The sequence below is a fragment of the Antedon bifida genome, chromosome 3 (genome assembly GCF_963402885.1).
Source record: "Antedon bifida chromosome 3, ecAntBifi1.1, whole genome shotgun sequence".
Classification (NCBI taxonomy): domain Eukaryota; kingdom Metazoa; phylum Echinodermata; class Crinoidea; order Comatulida; family Antedonidae; genus Antedon; species Antedon bifida.
In genome coordinates this window covers 30,520,821-30,537,395 of record NC_136228.1, presented here as the reverse complement: position 1 = coordinate 30,537,395, position 16,575 = coordinate 30,520,821, and the positions used below count along the sequence as shown (strand labels likewise).

Genomic DNA, 16,575 nt, shown 5'->3' with positions numbered 1-16,575 from the left:
CCCCTTTTTCCCCGTATACTCATCTGATATATGACATGTACAGCCACCGAAGAAGATTTGTATTATAAACCACTCTACCTTTTATTGATTTATTTACTTCATTTATCTATTTTATCCAATTAATTATTGTACTATAACCTCAATGTAGGCCTAATTTTTTTTTCTATTTTGTTAATGGTGGTCTCTGCTTAAATTCTATTTTCTTAAGACTTATTTTGACCCCCGTCCACATTTATACCTTAATTATAAAGAAATATTTTATGTATTTTTTGTGGAAATCAAATAAAACAAACAAACAATAAACAATCCCCTCCCGTAGTACGTACGAAATTAACAGAATGCCGCTTTGCAATGCCACGATCAGTGGAGACTGGTGTCACAAGAAAGGGCGTATAATGTAGGCATACAGTGTTACGTAATGGCGACATTAAACACCGCAAACACACGTGCGACCCATTACCAATTTCATTACAACAGACCCTGGGAATAAATTACACAAAAGGCTGTGCTGGTAATGGACTGACATTCCAATAGTTAGTCTCGTACGGCTATTTTCTACTCGTTTAGTCGGGGGAGGGAGAAATGTTATACATTTTTTACACGTGAAATAGCCAACAAATAAGACGGTGGTGTATTATCCATTAGAAGAAGCAATAACAACGAACCGGTCTTTTATAAATTCCATTTTGAAATGTAATAATTTTAATATATGTACCCCTCCATTACCAGCGTATGAATACTATTAGCGGTTACCAACCTTTCTATTGTTTTCTTAGGTCGGTCCAACCACCGACTTTATCTAGGTTCTTATCGTATCCCATACGTACAGTATTTCAAAAAGTTTCCTCCGACGCCGTGTCGGGTCACGGAGAAGTAGGCTACTGGCTTGCACACAACAGGCCCTCATTCATCAAATCTGAAAGGGCTATGGAATGCGAGGAAATTAAATAGAAGTGAAGGGTAAATGAATTGTCTTTATTTTATTAATCAGTAGCTCTATCGTTTCTACTTCCATGGTATGCTATATAAATAAACAATAACTATGTAGGCCTCGTACTATAAGTAAAAGTAAGTCGTGTATATTTTAGGTCCAAAATACTTTTATTACGTTTGTGTCAAGCCATATCAATTAAAATCTCAACTCTATCACACCATGGATTTTAATGAATAGATGATCACACAAACAAAATATAGAAGAAAACAAATCTACTAAAAACTAAAACTACCCCCTGAACGAATGAAAATACGCGCGCGTACGGTACTGAAAAGGTTTCTGATTACATGATTACGTACTTACTTATTTTCACGGCAGCTGGGCTGGTGGCAGAATATGCAAATTAATTTAAAAACAGGTTTTTTCTTTGTATTCGCATGTTTTTAGGTCTAGACATATTAATTCTAAATTCTGCTACAGTACTAAGTATATACATTATTTAATAAATTTTATTTACTAACCAAACATGTAAACATTATTTTTCAAAATACAGTAATCTGAAAAAAAAATGAAATTCGTCAAATCAAATGGCTGCCATGATGCAAAAGCTATGTGACAGCAACAAATACATGGGACTACTGAGTATTACAATGGGAATAGTAAATGTTTATTTAACAAGTCAGAACACTTTAAATTACAACTGTTATGTTACACATGGACCTATAGGCCCATGGTTACACCATGAAAGGTACCTCTCTATGCCATGCTTTTGTTTTTCTTGTCCTGTTTTTATAGGGGTATTTTTTGGCCAAATAAAAATTAATAATGTATGTACAGTTCGCTGTTCAGTATTGTTTAAATAAATTTAGAAATTGAATTACAGTATTAATATTATACTATATTACTGTTATATTTATTTATTTAAATATCTGTGGGCGAATTTATGTACGCAGATAATGTTCGCGCGATTAACCACGTGTGGTGAGGATTTTTGGATGCTCCACCCACAATATCTAAAAATAACTATTTTGACCAATCAGTGCATTCGATGGCTTGAGATGAATTGGTAATCTGAATATAGCACCGGTTTTAAAAATCAGGGTTCATTCAATTTTATTTACTCAAGCGCGGTCCTTCTAGTCTCAATAATCTGTATTTAACTGTAAAGTATGTTGTCTTCATCTGCACCCATGAATTCGTATCTTAGGCAAGACAATTCGGCCTTCAGTGGTAGTGTTCAACCGTTTCAGCCCATGACCGATTATCTGGGCTTAAGTTCACTAGTGGGGAGAGTTGGTGGTGGAGAGTGTGGTGGAACTCACAGTGAGTGTGGTGTAACGAGAAGGCGTTCGCTATCCTCCAGTAGCAATGGTTTGGTGAGCTGCTTCTCCTCCGACGACGATATGGAGCGCCTTCGATTCGACTTCAAGAAAAACGGAATTGACAGTGAATTGGACCCTGCTGAGGATTTTAACTCCTGCTCCGGCTTTCAGGTAAGACAACAATTTGTTTGTTTATAGTTTATAAATTTTAAATAATTATTTCTTATTTTCAGAATATTCACCTATAGAGGAGTATATGACTGGAGTTGTTAGATTGTTTTAGGTTATTTTATTGGATCTCCATTTTATTATGCCCAATCCTCAATAAAATTCTTTGGCAAAATTATTTACAATACATTGAGTCTTGACAAGTAGCGTTGCCCGAAAGTCTCTGTTAATTTTTCTCTGTTTTTTGCTTATTTTATTTTATATCTTTATCGATATCCAACCATACTCACAGCATTGTCAATTTCTAGGTAATTTGCCTTTAGATTAATAAAAACTAGAAATACATTTTGCACAGTTCATGTTAAATAGTGCCCAGCAGACAAAATTGAAATACAAATAGTTTAAAAACTGTACAATGAGTGTGTCTACATACAGGTAAAACATTAAATTAATTAATAATTGCATGGGTTTTTTTTTTGTTTTTTTTCAGCCATTTAATCCTCTGTCTTTTTTGGATAAGAATTTTAAATCAGCTGGTGGTAGTGGAACCAAAAAGGCCGGACGCAGACGAATAAGTCCAGATTGGTGCGTTTTCTGCAAGAATAACGGAGAAGTAGAGACCGTTTACATGAGCCACGTTTTGAAAAACGGCGATGGGAAAGTTAGATGCCCTATTCTTCGCAAGTACACGTGCCCTATTTGTGGTATGAACGGCGACCATGCCCATACCATAAAATACTGTCCTCGTAACCGAGAGGACAGGCCAAATATTCAAAGCACGAGGACGTCGACAGGCTTGAGGCCGCAATAGACATTTTTAGTCGATTTTAAGAAAATATTATATAGTATACTATAAATTGATGTACATTTTTTTAATTATTATAAGGTCCCTTTAATTAATCTAATCAAAAAGATACTGCCATATTGGACACTTTCATTTTTGTTTTAATGTGATGTAGAAATAATTGTACTTACTTTCTTTAAAGAATGTTTTGTTTTTTATATGGAAGTTTTTCCAGCATTTTACCAAATAAAAATCTGTTTCATAGGATTTTAGTAGATTGCGCGGGTTGTAAATATAATTATAATAACTTACAAATTTCAAGTAAATATTTAAAAATAGAAGTAAAAAAATGAATTAATTAATTTTAAATTTAGAAACTTGGCACTTTTTTAGAAATGGATTCGTGTGCTTTTTAACAATTTCAAGCAAAATTGAGCAACAAATCAAAAAGGTTTTTTGAAATATGTATGTACAGTATTGTAAAGTTTCAGTTTTGTTGATAAACAAATTGACAAGCAACATATGTTAGTATTTTTTCATTGAATTTTGTTGTAAATAGTGTAATATGTTTGAACCTGGCCAGCCATCACCCAGACCAACTACTACTACTGGAGTACTTTCCAGACCAACTACTACTTGACAGTACTATTTACTAAATGTCCCTACGGTTTATTGTACAGTGTGCCAGTATCTGGTATATTATTATATACTGGATACTGTACTACTTTAAAACATCATTTTATAGGCCTACGATGAATTCTAGTTGTGTGCTTCTAGAATACTGTAGTATTTACAGTATTTTGTGTGCGCTATTTCTACTGCTACAGTCGTATAATATCAGTGATAATTTTAAAACGCGGTGTTTTTTTATATATTTTTTTTTGGTGCGTTTCGGAAGTAAGTTATAACAATTTTGTAAAATTTGCGCGCGCATGGAAATGAAGCGAGCGCAGTTCACAGATCAAAGCGTGCTGAAAATCCAGAGACAGAATTTATCAAAAAGGAAGTAGTTCAGCAGTGTGAACGGTAACGTCGAATGTTTGCTGATTAGAGAGGGCGCACCTCAATAATTCGCCAATACCGTAGAATAAAATAATACAGGTATTTCAATAATTTTTTAAAAAGTAAGTAAATTTGGATTATATATTTGACCAAAGAATGTATATCTGAATATAATAATGAGAAATCCGCGATTTTTGCATTGGAAATTTGTATCACTTTTAACAGAGCCCAACCTCACATTTTTTCTACTAGAAATAAAGTATTATTAAACCATCCATCGTGAAAACGCGCCATCAACAACGCGCCTGCCTATTTGACAGTTTTTACTATTATAATAAACAAAACGAACAATTAGATATCCAAATAGCATTGAACATGATATTAGCATGTAGTTGATAACATCTTTAAAAAAAAAACCCTGCCGTTGCTTAGATTAGTGACGTCACAAAAAGTTATATACACTCCTGGCGTGTGCGGCGCCCTGGAAAAAATCACCTGTTGCAGGGAAAACCGCGGATTGCTCATTATTCTGATATATACAGTATTCTCAAACAATATAATAATGTAAAATAGAGGAAAATTGGTCCGTGACTGCTAAAGTAAACAAGACTACTATAACTTCAAGAGTCATAGTACATCATAATACATCATAATACAGTAATAATGATCATAAAAAAATAAATAAATAAAATATTATTTTATATAGGAAATTTTTCATTTATTTATTTTTATTTTTTGTGGCCAAGTTAATCACTGTCCTATCAGATAGGGGGTAATCCCCCTGATACAGGGGCTATTTTGTGAACCAGTTCACCGGGGTAACCCCCTACTCTTTTCGAATAATGAACTGGGTTCTTTAAAGTGCACACAGGTTATAACCTAATAATATCCACCACCAGAACCCTTGCCGATGTTGTTGGCTCTTTAGGTACAGTAAACGGCGCCAAAACAAAAATGGATGATAATAGAATAATAGATGATAAAAGAGGAGATTCAGTAACAGCTAATTGACGTAATGAGTAAGGTAATCGAAACCAAATAAAAACCAGTTTGATGACTACCAGAAGTAACATACTGCCCTCTATAAAATGTTGCGTCTTCTCAAAGATCTTCAATCTCACTCCTGAGGACGATCAAAGTAGGCCTATAGATCATCGAAACGTCGATTGAGAAACTCAACAGTTCTTTTGAGAATACGTGGTGTACCGCAAACTTTATATCAATGTTTGATTTCGCGATACAAACCTTCAAACAATAAATAAGTAACGAAGTTGTATCGTTACAAATCAATTAATGCACTAACAATGCCATAAAATACCATAGGCCTATTCAATGAGGGTGAATTGATCCATCCAGCACTTGCTGATCATTTGGAACCCTCAGGTAAGGCAATGAGAGTAAAGCATCTTGCCTAATGATACAATTACAGTATATATATCACGGCATTATGATAGCAAATAAAGCCTTATAAAAAGATTACATGCAAATCATAAAACACATCTAAATCATTTAAGAGTAGAATTTGTAAGTACAACAGTCATTAGGCTATATGATAATTATCCTCCCCATTTGTTTGTGGGGTGATTTAGAATAAATCAATACATTTGTTAAATCCATAATTTTAGTTGTGAAATAAATTAACGAATCAAATGTTTGTAGAGTGAATGTATTTAAATTGAAGTCTGTAGGTCCTAGATGTATATTTACCTTAGTCAAAAATGAAATATATACAGTAGGCCTAGTACCACAGAACCATCCTTTTGGAACACCCTTATTGATTTATTCATAACAGGGGGAATCCCTATTTGAGGAGATAAGCTGCGAACGTTAGTAAGCACAATGTCACATATGCCTATAATAGCTCTAAATATTATACGCAATCATATGAAGATTTAAATTAACTGGGCCCATTGTCGGATAATTTGTTGAATATAGGCCTACCCATGCTATACCATAAGTTTCGTTGCCATTTAAATGATATTCTTAATATGTTTGTATGTTGATGATATGCATACGTGCGTGCGCTATTAACACGTGGTATTTTGGCTAATTTACATTTAGCAGGTGTGTATCGACTCTCAAAGACTCTTAAATACAGTAGTCAGGTATTTTGATTTCAGAGAGAACGGTCCGTTGTTTTGCGGGGTGAGTAGGCCCATAGAAATAGTGAATATAATACACACAATATAATATCTCTATGATAGGCCTAAACATAGATTATACTTTGTTAATTAGAATTATTGATTGTTGCTTATTTTCTTTGAATACAAGTAGGGCATAGTACTGTATTTCTTCGTTACATGCGATTCATAGATTGTAGGGATCGACAGGGATGTAGTGGTTAAAGACGAATAAAACACATTGTTATTAATAATAGCTTAGTTGGCAGGTTCTTCTTTGAAAATTTACGAATGTAGGCCTAAATGGTAGATTTTTTTTTTTTTGTGTGGTGGTGGGATATTTACTGATGATATGGTAATCATTGGTTCTCTGTTCATCTAGTAGTTCATCAGCTTCCTAAAGCTCGGTCTACACGTACCATCAAACTAATTTGACAAAAAAGTGTGATGTGCCTAAATATGGTAGTGATATACCCAAATATGGTAGTTATATGCCCAAATATGGTATTGATATGCCCAAATATGTTAGTGATATGACATCAGCATGTCCATATATGAGCACATCAATTTGTTTTGTCACAGAAAGTGTGATTTAAAACACGATTATCGGCCTAATTAACAAAATGTTTTTTTTATATTTTTATTTTAATTTGTTAATGATAAAATAATCTGTGTTCTTTGATTTCCGATTAAAGTGCGTATTATCATCCATCAGCTAGTTGGAGAAAGTCCCTTGTACCGCCTTGTACCAACTCGGAAGACATATCCGATTACATACTATTGTAAGGTAACCTTTTCCTAACGTTTCCATCTGTTTATACCGGATTTCAGCGGCCGTACCTATTACCTAAAAGTACAATCATGACGCCATTGTTCTCAATGAAAACCACTATTCAGAATGTACGGTAGCCTACAGTAAGCCTACACACATTTAAAATACAAAGAATAAAATGTTAAAAAGGCTACATAAAATAGTAGTACACTTTACTGTATATTATACCAATAGTCCAGATCCCTATGTATTTTCGTGTGCAGATTATGGGGAAAGTGTAAACATTGTGTTTTATGAATATTTGAATCATGCTGGTTATAAAAACCCATGTTGTCAAATTTCTAAAATTTATCTTTGACCTCTGACCTCAATTTGAATGTTTTGACCCATTGAAAACAAAATGGTCATATCTTTGCAACGCTTAGATTAAATGAAATAATTTTAGTGTCAAATTATTTGGGAGATGCATATTAATATTCGTTCTAATGGAAAAGTTTGTCCAAAAATGGCTGGAAGTATGATTTTTGGCATTTTTGACCTTTGACCTACATATCATATAACTCCGTAACTAACAGTTGGACAAACTTTAAATAGGGCTCAAATTAATTTGAAGGTATATGTTTCTATTCAGTCTAATAAGAACTTTTTCAAGAAAATGACCCAAAATATTTTTATTGACCTTTGACCTGTACTACACATTCCTAAAATCTCAAAAACTATTGGCCGTAAAAGGTTTTTTTTTGTGAAATTGTTCGAAAAATGTACATTTATATGTTGTATATAACATTTTATAGAAATGTAAAAGAATTCTATTTATGATCACTAACTTTGTAATTTATTAACATCACTAGCATTTGTTATAATATTAAAATGTGTTATATTTACTGATTTTAAGCACTTCACATGAATTTATCAGAATTAAGTGTATTTAATATAAAGTTTTATTTTTTTGATATAAAGAAAATTTAATTATCTATCAAATAAGACCATTTTCAAATTATTATGGCTAAAACTTAATTAAATACAGGCAAAAAAGTGTAATTTTACTTGTATGAACAGCGCCCTCAATCTTCATATTTTCCTTCAAAATGCCACATTTTTATGTGGTTTCATAAACTTAGCTGGTTGTAACTTTTTAAAAGATTTGTTGTTAGTGACATGTAACTTACATACCCCTTCTACCATATTTTGATTTTGTGCTAAAAATCCATCTTTTTGGTCCAGTACAAACAATCTTGTACAGACATTCTTACACAAACAGCATATTTTATTGGAAAGATAATCATAATATCTATACAATAAAATATGAATGTTGTGTATTAAGATCTGCTAGATAGCTTTTATTAAACCAAAAAGATGGACTTTTAGCTCAAAATTAAAATATTTTTTGGTGTGTATCATAATAACCTCAACAAAAATATCAAGCTATTGGAATATTTTTCTCAATTTTTTTCTGAGAAACTGACCTAGTATGTTGTAACGGTAGTCGTGTCGAGGGCCAAGACAATAACGATGGCACAAAATTATTCAATGTACAAAATATAATATTTATTCAATCAAAAGTAATATTATAAAACAAGGTGAAAATGTAATGATTCTGACTGATGTTATAGTCTCAAGAATCAATACCCGAACTAACTAACTTAACTACAAAACATATATTTATATTAAGGGGACAGGAAGGATGACTAATTAAATGGTACCACATCCTGATTGACTTCATATGAATCTCTTGAGCAACGAAATAGCTAAATTGCCTCAACACACTCCACTGGGACATGAATACCACTGATTTCGCACCGTGATTTTCTACAAAACACTTGATTTTCATGTTCCCACCTAAATATCTCGGCTATTATAAATCGGATTCTTTTGGTTAGTAGCTCAAAATAAACTGTAGACAATACTGAACATTATGATATATGTTTGAAATTGTAAAGTTAAAAAAAGTACGTGTCATTTTACGTTTTAAAACTCACCATCCATTGCCCGCTGACAGTGTGAGGTCAATTTTTTACCTATTTTCTAAAGTACCACAGTGTTTTATTTGCAATTTAAGATCACTTGTATGTCATCGATCATTTTGGTTAGTTTCTTAAAAGAAAGCTGAATATTCATAGATTCCTTACATACTTTTCTTATGAGCATTTTCGATATGAACGGGCCTATGCGTCAAAATAGCAAATTCTATTTTGAAAAAATCTAAAAAATCCTCAAAATCGCGGCAAAATTCAAATAGGGTTTGCCTGTGTTATCAAGCCTTCACTTGACAGACCGTTGGATTGTAGCTAAGTTTGGGGTTAATTTTTCATTATATAATTTGTAAGTAGCATTTTAATTTTTATATCATTCTAATGTTTGATATATAAGGAACAATTATTAGGTGTTATTTAGTTCTATATGTCGTTTTTTATATTCACAATTGCAAAATTAAGATACCTATGTTTGAATGCCAGCGAGCTGGGATATACCATTTATCACTCGGGTAATGGTTATGTTTATCTTTCTGTGACCTGTTTAATTAATAGATGGTAATTATTACGAAGTTTGAAAATGTTCATACTATACTAGTTTATGTCATTTTAATTTCTTTGGTTAAAACATGTAATCAATAATTGTGGAAATTAGTTATAGTCATAATGGTTGACCCCCCTCCTATATAATGGACGATGACAAGACTTGGGTTGCATGAACTTGGTATGAACCTATAAGTAGATAAACAGCTCAATAGGTACAACCCACCTCTGGAATGTAGTTTTCCAAGTTAAGTAGGCATCGGGGTGAATAGCCTGTGTGACTAATAGGGTTTGGTCCCACCATGTTACATTCCCCCGCTCGTCAACTCGAAGCCGTGTCTTCGAAACCAACGAGTCACTGAGCCAAAATGGATGGAGAAAAAAAAACTTAACTACGAACATCTTAAATCTAAACAAAACGGAAAAGTAACGCAAATCGTCACAAATCAATAAATCGGCAAACGTGGCAAAACATACAAAAGTAAAAGTAAAATTGGTCAAAATTCTCAAATTAAAGTCATAATAATAATATAAAGTTTTCACAATAATATATAGCTCAGCAATCATGTTCAGTTGAAAATAAAAGTCAGTTGGTCATAAATTCAGTAACTCCTGCATTTACTCCCAACGGATACATCAATCAGCTGTTGCCTAGAAACAAGTTGACCTGTTTCCCAAAATTCAGTTCATAACAAGAAAATAACATAACTGCAGTTGACTGCCCATTATAGCTTGAATAAAATGTTTAAATTTCTGGATTCAAGTTCATCATCAATCCGAGGAATATAGTGAAATAGGTTATCAATAAGTAATTCTCATGTAAGTGTTAAAAGTTTCTTGTGATCCATTGTAATTAACTTCATTCAGGGAACATAGTTGTGAAAAGCGTCTTGTATCTAGTGTGCAGGAAGGGAGAACCAATAAAACACAATTCAACATACACATCATCATCATGACAGTGGTAGTAAACTTAATACTACATTTAACTAAATCCAATCTGATAAGTAAATAAGCGTATTATATTTAAGATTATACATACAAGATGAAATTGATTTCACAAAATTACCAAAAAAAAAAGCACTCTTAACTACTGTACATAAGATGTAAAAATAAAATATCCTATATAATTAGATTCGAGACAAAGCATCAGCATTAGTATTATGTGATCCTTTCTTATATTGAACAGTAAAACTATAAGGCTGTAGAGTCAAACTCCATCTAGTAAGACGAGGATTTGTAGTTTTCATTTGATCCAGCCATTTAATAGCTTTGTGATCTGTTTGTACTATAAAGGGCCGACCATATAGATAAACATGAAATTGTCGTATGGCCCACAAAATGGCTAAGCATTCTTTTTCCATAATCCCATAGTTTTCTTCACACGGAGTTAATTTCTTACTTAAATAGGCAACAGGGTGTTCATGTTCATTATCGTCACATTGGGTCAAGACAGCGGCAATAGCTTGATTGCTAGCGTCACATTTGGGCTTACTAATACAGGGGAATCGGTCAATTTTGTTTGCAAGGTTCTAAAGGAAGTTTCCATTGGCTCCGACCAGTTAACATTATTAGGGGATGATTTTCGAGTGGCCTCAGTCAGGGGAAGCGCAATCTGGGAAAAGTCAGGGATGAATTTCCGATAATAATTAGCAAGGCCTAAGAATGCCCGGATATTGGTTTTGGTTATGGGGCGGGGATAGTTCTTTAAAGCAGATAATTTATCAGGACTGGGTCGTACTAGGCCGTTTCCAATTACATGACCCAAATATGACACAGTTTCCTGGGCTATCTCACACTTAGTAGGTTTGACTGTGAGGCCTGCTGCGTTTATCCTATCTAGTACTTCAGTTATGTGGAGTAAGTGGGAATTCCAGTCGGTACTAAATATCGCAATGTCATCTAAATAAGCACGGGCAAAACATTCAGTGCCCCTTAGAATGTTATCCATTAGTCTCTGAAAGGTGCCTGGGCTATTAGCCATGCCAAATGGCATAACTTTGTATTGGTATTGGCCCCATGGTGTAATAAATGCAGACTTAAGTTTAGCTTCATCGGTCAGAGATATTTGGTAATACCCTTGTGTTAGATCAAGTTTAGTAATGAATTTGGCATTACCGACCTTATCAATGATATCATCTATACGGGGCATAGGGTATGGGTCAATAATGGTGATTTTGTTTAATTCCCTGTAATCGGTACAAATACGTAGTGATCCATCAGGTTTGGGGACAGAAACAATGGGGGCAGCCCATGGGCTTGTCGATGGTTCAATAATACCATTATCATGCATGTGTTGTACTTGTAATTTGATTTGGTCTTCTAATGCATAAGGGATTCTATAGGATTTTTGTCTTATTGGGGTATCTGTTGTCGTACGGACTTCATGTTTTACCATATCTGTTCTACCTGGGATATCCGTAAACATAAATCGTTTTGAGTAGAAGATATGGTGAAGGTCGTCTTTCCGGGAAGGGGTAAGATAGCCCGGGATATCAATATCTTTATAGGATTGGGCCTGGGAAGTGGCAGGGCCTGGTGGCTCGGGGGAAAACCAATCGTCTGGATCTGGGTCCGGGGCAGTGTACATATAATCATTGTTTTGTTTGTGTGGACGTTCGTTGTATAACCGTAGCAAATTAATGTGGTATGTTTTGTGTTTGTTACCAACTAGTATTTCATAATTAACATCACTTAAAACTTTAGAGATGGGATAGGGACCTTGCCATTTAGATTTAACTTTCGATGTGTCATCTGAGAGGAGAATTAATACTTTCTGTCCAACCTTAAATTTTCGAGGCAGTGTTTTCTTATCATAATAATGTTTCTGTCTCACTTGGGCTTGTTTAAGGTTGGTTCTAGCAATGTCATTAACAACCCTTAATTTGTCTTGTAAGTCACTGATGTAATGAGAAATGGGTTGTTTGTTGTTTATCGTGTTTGTCATGCTGTCCTTTAAAAGTCGAAGTGGCGTTTTAACTTCGTGGGCAAATACAAGTTCAAAGGGTGTGAATCCTGTTGATTCATGTTGGGCATCTCGGTATGCGAATAGAAATAAAGGAACATATCTATCCCATTCATCAAATTGTTCCGGGGTGAGAGACTTTATCATATTTTTCATTGTCCCATTAAACTTCTCGACAAGACCATTTGTTTGCTGGTGAAAAGGTGTAGACGTCATTTTTTCAATTTGTAATAAGTCTGATAATTGTTTCATCAGTCGTGAAGTGAAGTTTGTGCCCTGATCGGATAGGATTTGTGAGGGAAATCCAAAATCTTTGAACACCAATATTAATGCATCGGCCACAGTTTTGGCTTCAATATTACTAAGGGGCACAGCAAAAGGGAATCGAGTGGCATAGTCGCAAATTGTCAGTATATAGGCTTTTCTGTTTTTCGAACGTTTAAGTGGGCCTAGAATGTCAATTCCTACTTTGGAGAAAGGTTGACCGACAATTTCGATGGGTTTCAAGGGGGCCTTAATATACGTATTAGCATGGGCTGTTTTCTGACATATGTCGCATGTTCTACAGTACGTAGCAACATCCGAAAAAATACCTGGCCAATAAAAGGATTGTAGAATACGTTGTGTTGTTTTGTTTACACCGAGGTGGCCGGATGTTGGGTTGTCATGGGCTACGGAAAGTATAGTCGGGCGATAAATTGTGGGCAATACGATTTGTTCTTGGGCCGGAAGGTTAACACTGGTCTTAATAGATTTCCATTTTCTAAATAATATATCATCTTTCAAATAAAAGCATACACGATGGGAATTAACTTGGTCAAAAGGGACAGTTCTATCATGTATTATAGTGCTAATGGTTTTATCTTCTTTTTGTTGATGTGCAAGTTGATGTGGTGTTGTTTTGATGTCCAAAGGTGAATGATTGGTAATGTTGGCAGTGGTAGTGTTGTCATTTTTCTTGTCAATTCGGGACGATCTTGGGGAAGGTTTAAGTGGTAGGGCATCAGTGATTGGGGACGTTTTAACATTAAGGGCAGCAGCTAAATTAATAGCCTCTTGTCTTTCTTGGTCATGGGCTTGTTTTCTGGTAATAGCTAATATAGAAGGGGGCCATATGACGTCGTTTGGGTTACCGGTCATAACTTCGTTGCCAAGTAATAAGTCCTTAGGGGTGTCAATACTCACGGCTGCCTTTAATTTTCCTTTATAAGCCTTACAATCAATATATACGTGTACAACTGGGAGGGTTATACATTGACCAGTAAAGCCTTGTACGGTAACAGTTTCACTGGTATAATCCTTGGGTTGAACAAAAGTACTTTTCACCAGTGTGGCCAGCGATCGAAATCAAATTACAACAAAAAGCACAAAATTATGCCAGATTATGCCAGGCACAAGTAAGGCCAAAATAGCACAAAACCAATGTATTAGAGGGCGGTGTATGGATATGTTTTATGTACCACAAAGGTTGGAAGCCAAAAAAAAAAAAAAAAAAAAAAAAAAAAAAAGGTCTTCATGTTTTTGGCTAAATTATGCCAGATTTTTACAAAATTATGCCAGATTTTTTCGAAAATATGCCAAATTATATGCCAATTCGCTGTAAAAATGCTTTTTTCAAATTATGCCAGATTATGCCAGATTTTCTAAAATTATGCCTAGCATAAATGCTAGATGCCAGATGGGTCAAAATTATGCCAGACGGCATAATTATGCCAGATTTGGCCACTATGCTTTTCACAATGCTTTGGGAGCACCCAGTGTCTCTAAGTATTTCGGCCTCTCTGTTGTTAATTGTACCAGAAAGTAACCATGGGTTAGTCCCACAATTGTGTTTAATATACAGGCCTAGTCATTGATCTTTTCCAGGGTTGTTGTTAAGGGGGCATTGTCGACTAATGTGGCCTGGTTTATTACATTTGTAGCACGTAATGTTTTGTGTCGTGTATTGGCGATTTGTGTAGGTACCGCTAGGGGCTGAATAATTATCAAATGGGATCGAGAGCAAGGGTTTTGGGGAATAACTTGGTGTAGGTTGGGAGTGACCTTGAGATGAGGGGCTGTAACGAGAAAATGGCGGGGCTGTTGATGGAGGGGCGGATATTCTCGGGGAAGGTCTGGTGGTGGGTTTAGAAATAGATTCCATCCAGGGTTTACCTTTAATTTCAATCAAGGTATCGGCGATTCGAGAAAATTCATTGGATGTTTTGTACGTCTCTGTTCCTTTGTGTTCCTTGTGTCTGTTGTGTCCAAGAGTGTAGATTGGTTCTACTCACTCTTTACTAGTGTTGCTCTCTGTGTTCCTTTATGTTTCTTGTGTCTGTTGTGTCCAAGAGTGTAGATTGGTTCTACTCACTCTTTACTTGTGTTGCTCTCTGTGTTCCTTTATGTTTCTTGTGTCTGTTGTGTCCAAGAGTGTAGATTGGTTCTACTCACTCTTTACTTGTGTTGCTCTCTGTGTTCCTTTATGTTTCTTGTGTCTGTTGTGTCCAAGAGTGTAGATTGGTTCTACTCACTCTTTACTTGTGTTGCTCTCTGTGTTCCTTTATGTTTCTTGTGTCTGTTGTGTCCAAGAGTGTAGATTGGTTCTACTCACTCTTTACTAGTGTTGCTCTCTGTGTTCCTTTATGTTTCTTGTGTCTGTTGTGTCCAAGAGTGTAGATTGGTTCTACTCACTCTTTACTTGTGTTGCTCTCTGTGTTCCTTTATGTTTCTTGTGTCTGTTGTGTCCAAGAGTGTAGATTGGTTCTACTCACTCTTTACTAGTGTTGCTCTCTGTGTTCCTTTATGTTTCTTGTGTCTGTTGTGTCCAAGAGTGTAGATTGGTTCTACTCACTCTTTACTAGTGTTGCTCTCTGTGTTCCTTTATGTTTCTTGTGTCTGTTGTGTCCAAGAGTGTAGATTGGTTCTACTCACTCTTTACTTGTGTTGCTCTCTGTGTTCCTTTATGTTTCTTGTGTCTGTTGTGTCCAAGAGTGTAGATTGGTTCTACTCACTCTTTACTAGTGTTGCTCTCTGTGTTCCTTTATGTTTCTTGTGTCTGTTGTGTCCAAGAGTGTAGATTGGTTCTACTCACTCTTTACTAGTGTTGCTCTCTGTGTTCCTTTATGTTTCTTGTGTCTGTTGTGTCCAAGAGTGTAGATTGGTTACTCACTCTTTACTAGTGTTGCTCTCTGTGTTCCTTTATGTTTCTTGTGTCTGTTGTGTTCAAGAGTGTAGATTGGTTCTACTCACTCTTTACTTGTGTTGCTCTCTGTGTTCCTTTATGTTTCTTGTGTCTGTTGTGTCCAAGAGTGTAGATTGGTTCTACTCACTCTTTACTAGTGTTGCTCTCTGTGTTCCTTTATGTTTCTTGTGTCTGTTGTGTCCAAGAGTGTAGATTGGTTCTACTCACTCTTTACTAGTGTTGCTCTCTGTGTTCCTTTATGTTTCTTGTGTCTGTTGTGTCCAAGAGTGTAGATTGGTTCTACTCACTCTTTACTTGTGTTGCTCTCTGTGTTCCTTTATGTTTCTTGTGTCTGTTGTGTCCAAGAGTGTAGATTGGTTCTACTCACTCTTTACTAGTGTTGCTCTCTGTGTTCCTTTATGTTTCTTGTGTCTGTTGTGTCCAAGAGTGTAGATTGGTTCTACTCACTCTTTACTAGTGTTGCTCTCTGTGTTCCTTTATGTTTCTTGTGTCTGTTGTGTCCAAGAGTGTAGATTGGTTACTCACTCTTTACTAGTGTTGCTCTCTGTGTTCCTTTATGTTTCTTGTGTCTGTTGTGTTCAAGAGTGTAGATTGGTTACTCACTCTTTACTAGTGTTGCTCTCTGTGTTCCTTTATGTTTCTTGTGTCTGTTGTGTCCAAGAGTGTAGATTGGTTCTACTCACTCTTTACTAGTGTTGCTCTCTGTGTTCCTTTATGTTTCTTGTGTCTGTTGTGTTCAAGAGTGTAGATTGGTTCTACTCACTCTTTACTTGTGTTGAAAAACAAAATCCGTTTCCTTGTGTAGTGTTAG

At 35.2% G+C, this 16,575-nt stretch overlaps 2 protein-coding genes across 2 annotated transcripts; one reads left to right on the top strand and one right to left on the bottom strand.

Moving 5' to 3' along the window:
- The first annotated feature begins 2,031 nt into the window (after nt 1–2,031).
- Nucleotides 2,032–3,731, top strand: LOC144837333 (uncharacterized). The gene is made up of 2 exons (XM_078692386.1): nt 2,032–2,427; nt 2,915–3,731. The coding sequence occupies exons 1-2, from the start codon at nt 2,104–2,106 to the stop codon at nt 3,233–3,235; spliced, it is 645 nt and encodes a 214-aa protein (XP_078548512.1). The 5' UTR covers nt 2,032–2,103; the 3' UTR covers nt 3,236–3,731.
- Nucleotides 3,732–11,062: 7,331 nt separating this feature from the next.
- LOC144838373 (uncharacterized) lies at nt 11,063–13,720 on the bottom strand. Its single transcript, XM_078693712.1, has one exon. The coding sequence runs from the start codon at nt 13,718–13,720 to the stop codon at nt 11,063–11,065; it is 2,658 nt and encodes an 885-aa protein (XP_078549838.1).
- Nucleotides 13,721–16,575: the final 2,855 nt, after the last annotated feature.

What these genes read in the sequence shown, in the direction of transcription:
- LOC144837333 (XM_078692386.1), top strand. Translation starts at nt 2,104, where the DNA reads ATGTTGTCTTCATCTGCACCCATGAATTCGTATCTTAGGCAAGACAAT. An exon ending in ACTCCTGCTCCGGCTTTCAG is followed by an intron (nt 2,428 to 2,914) that starts GTAAGACAACAA and finishes GTTTTTTTTCAG; the next exon opens with CCATTTAATCCTCTGTCTTT.
- LOC144838373 (XM_078693712.1), bottom strand. Translation starts at nt 13,720, where the DNA reads ATGACCGGTAACCCAAACGACGTCATATGGCCCCCTTCTATATTAGCT.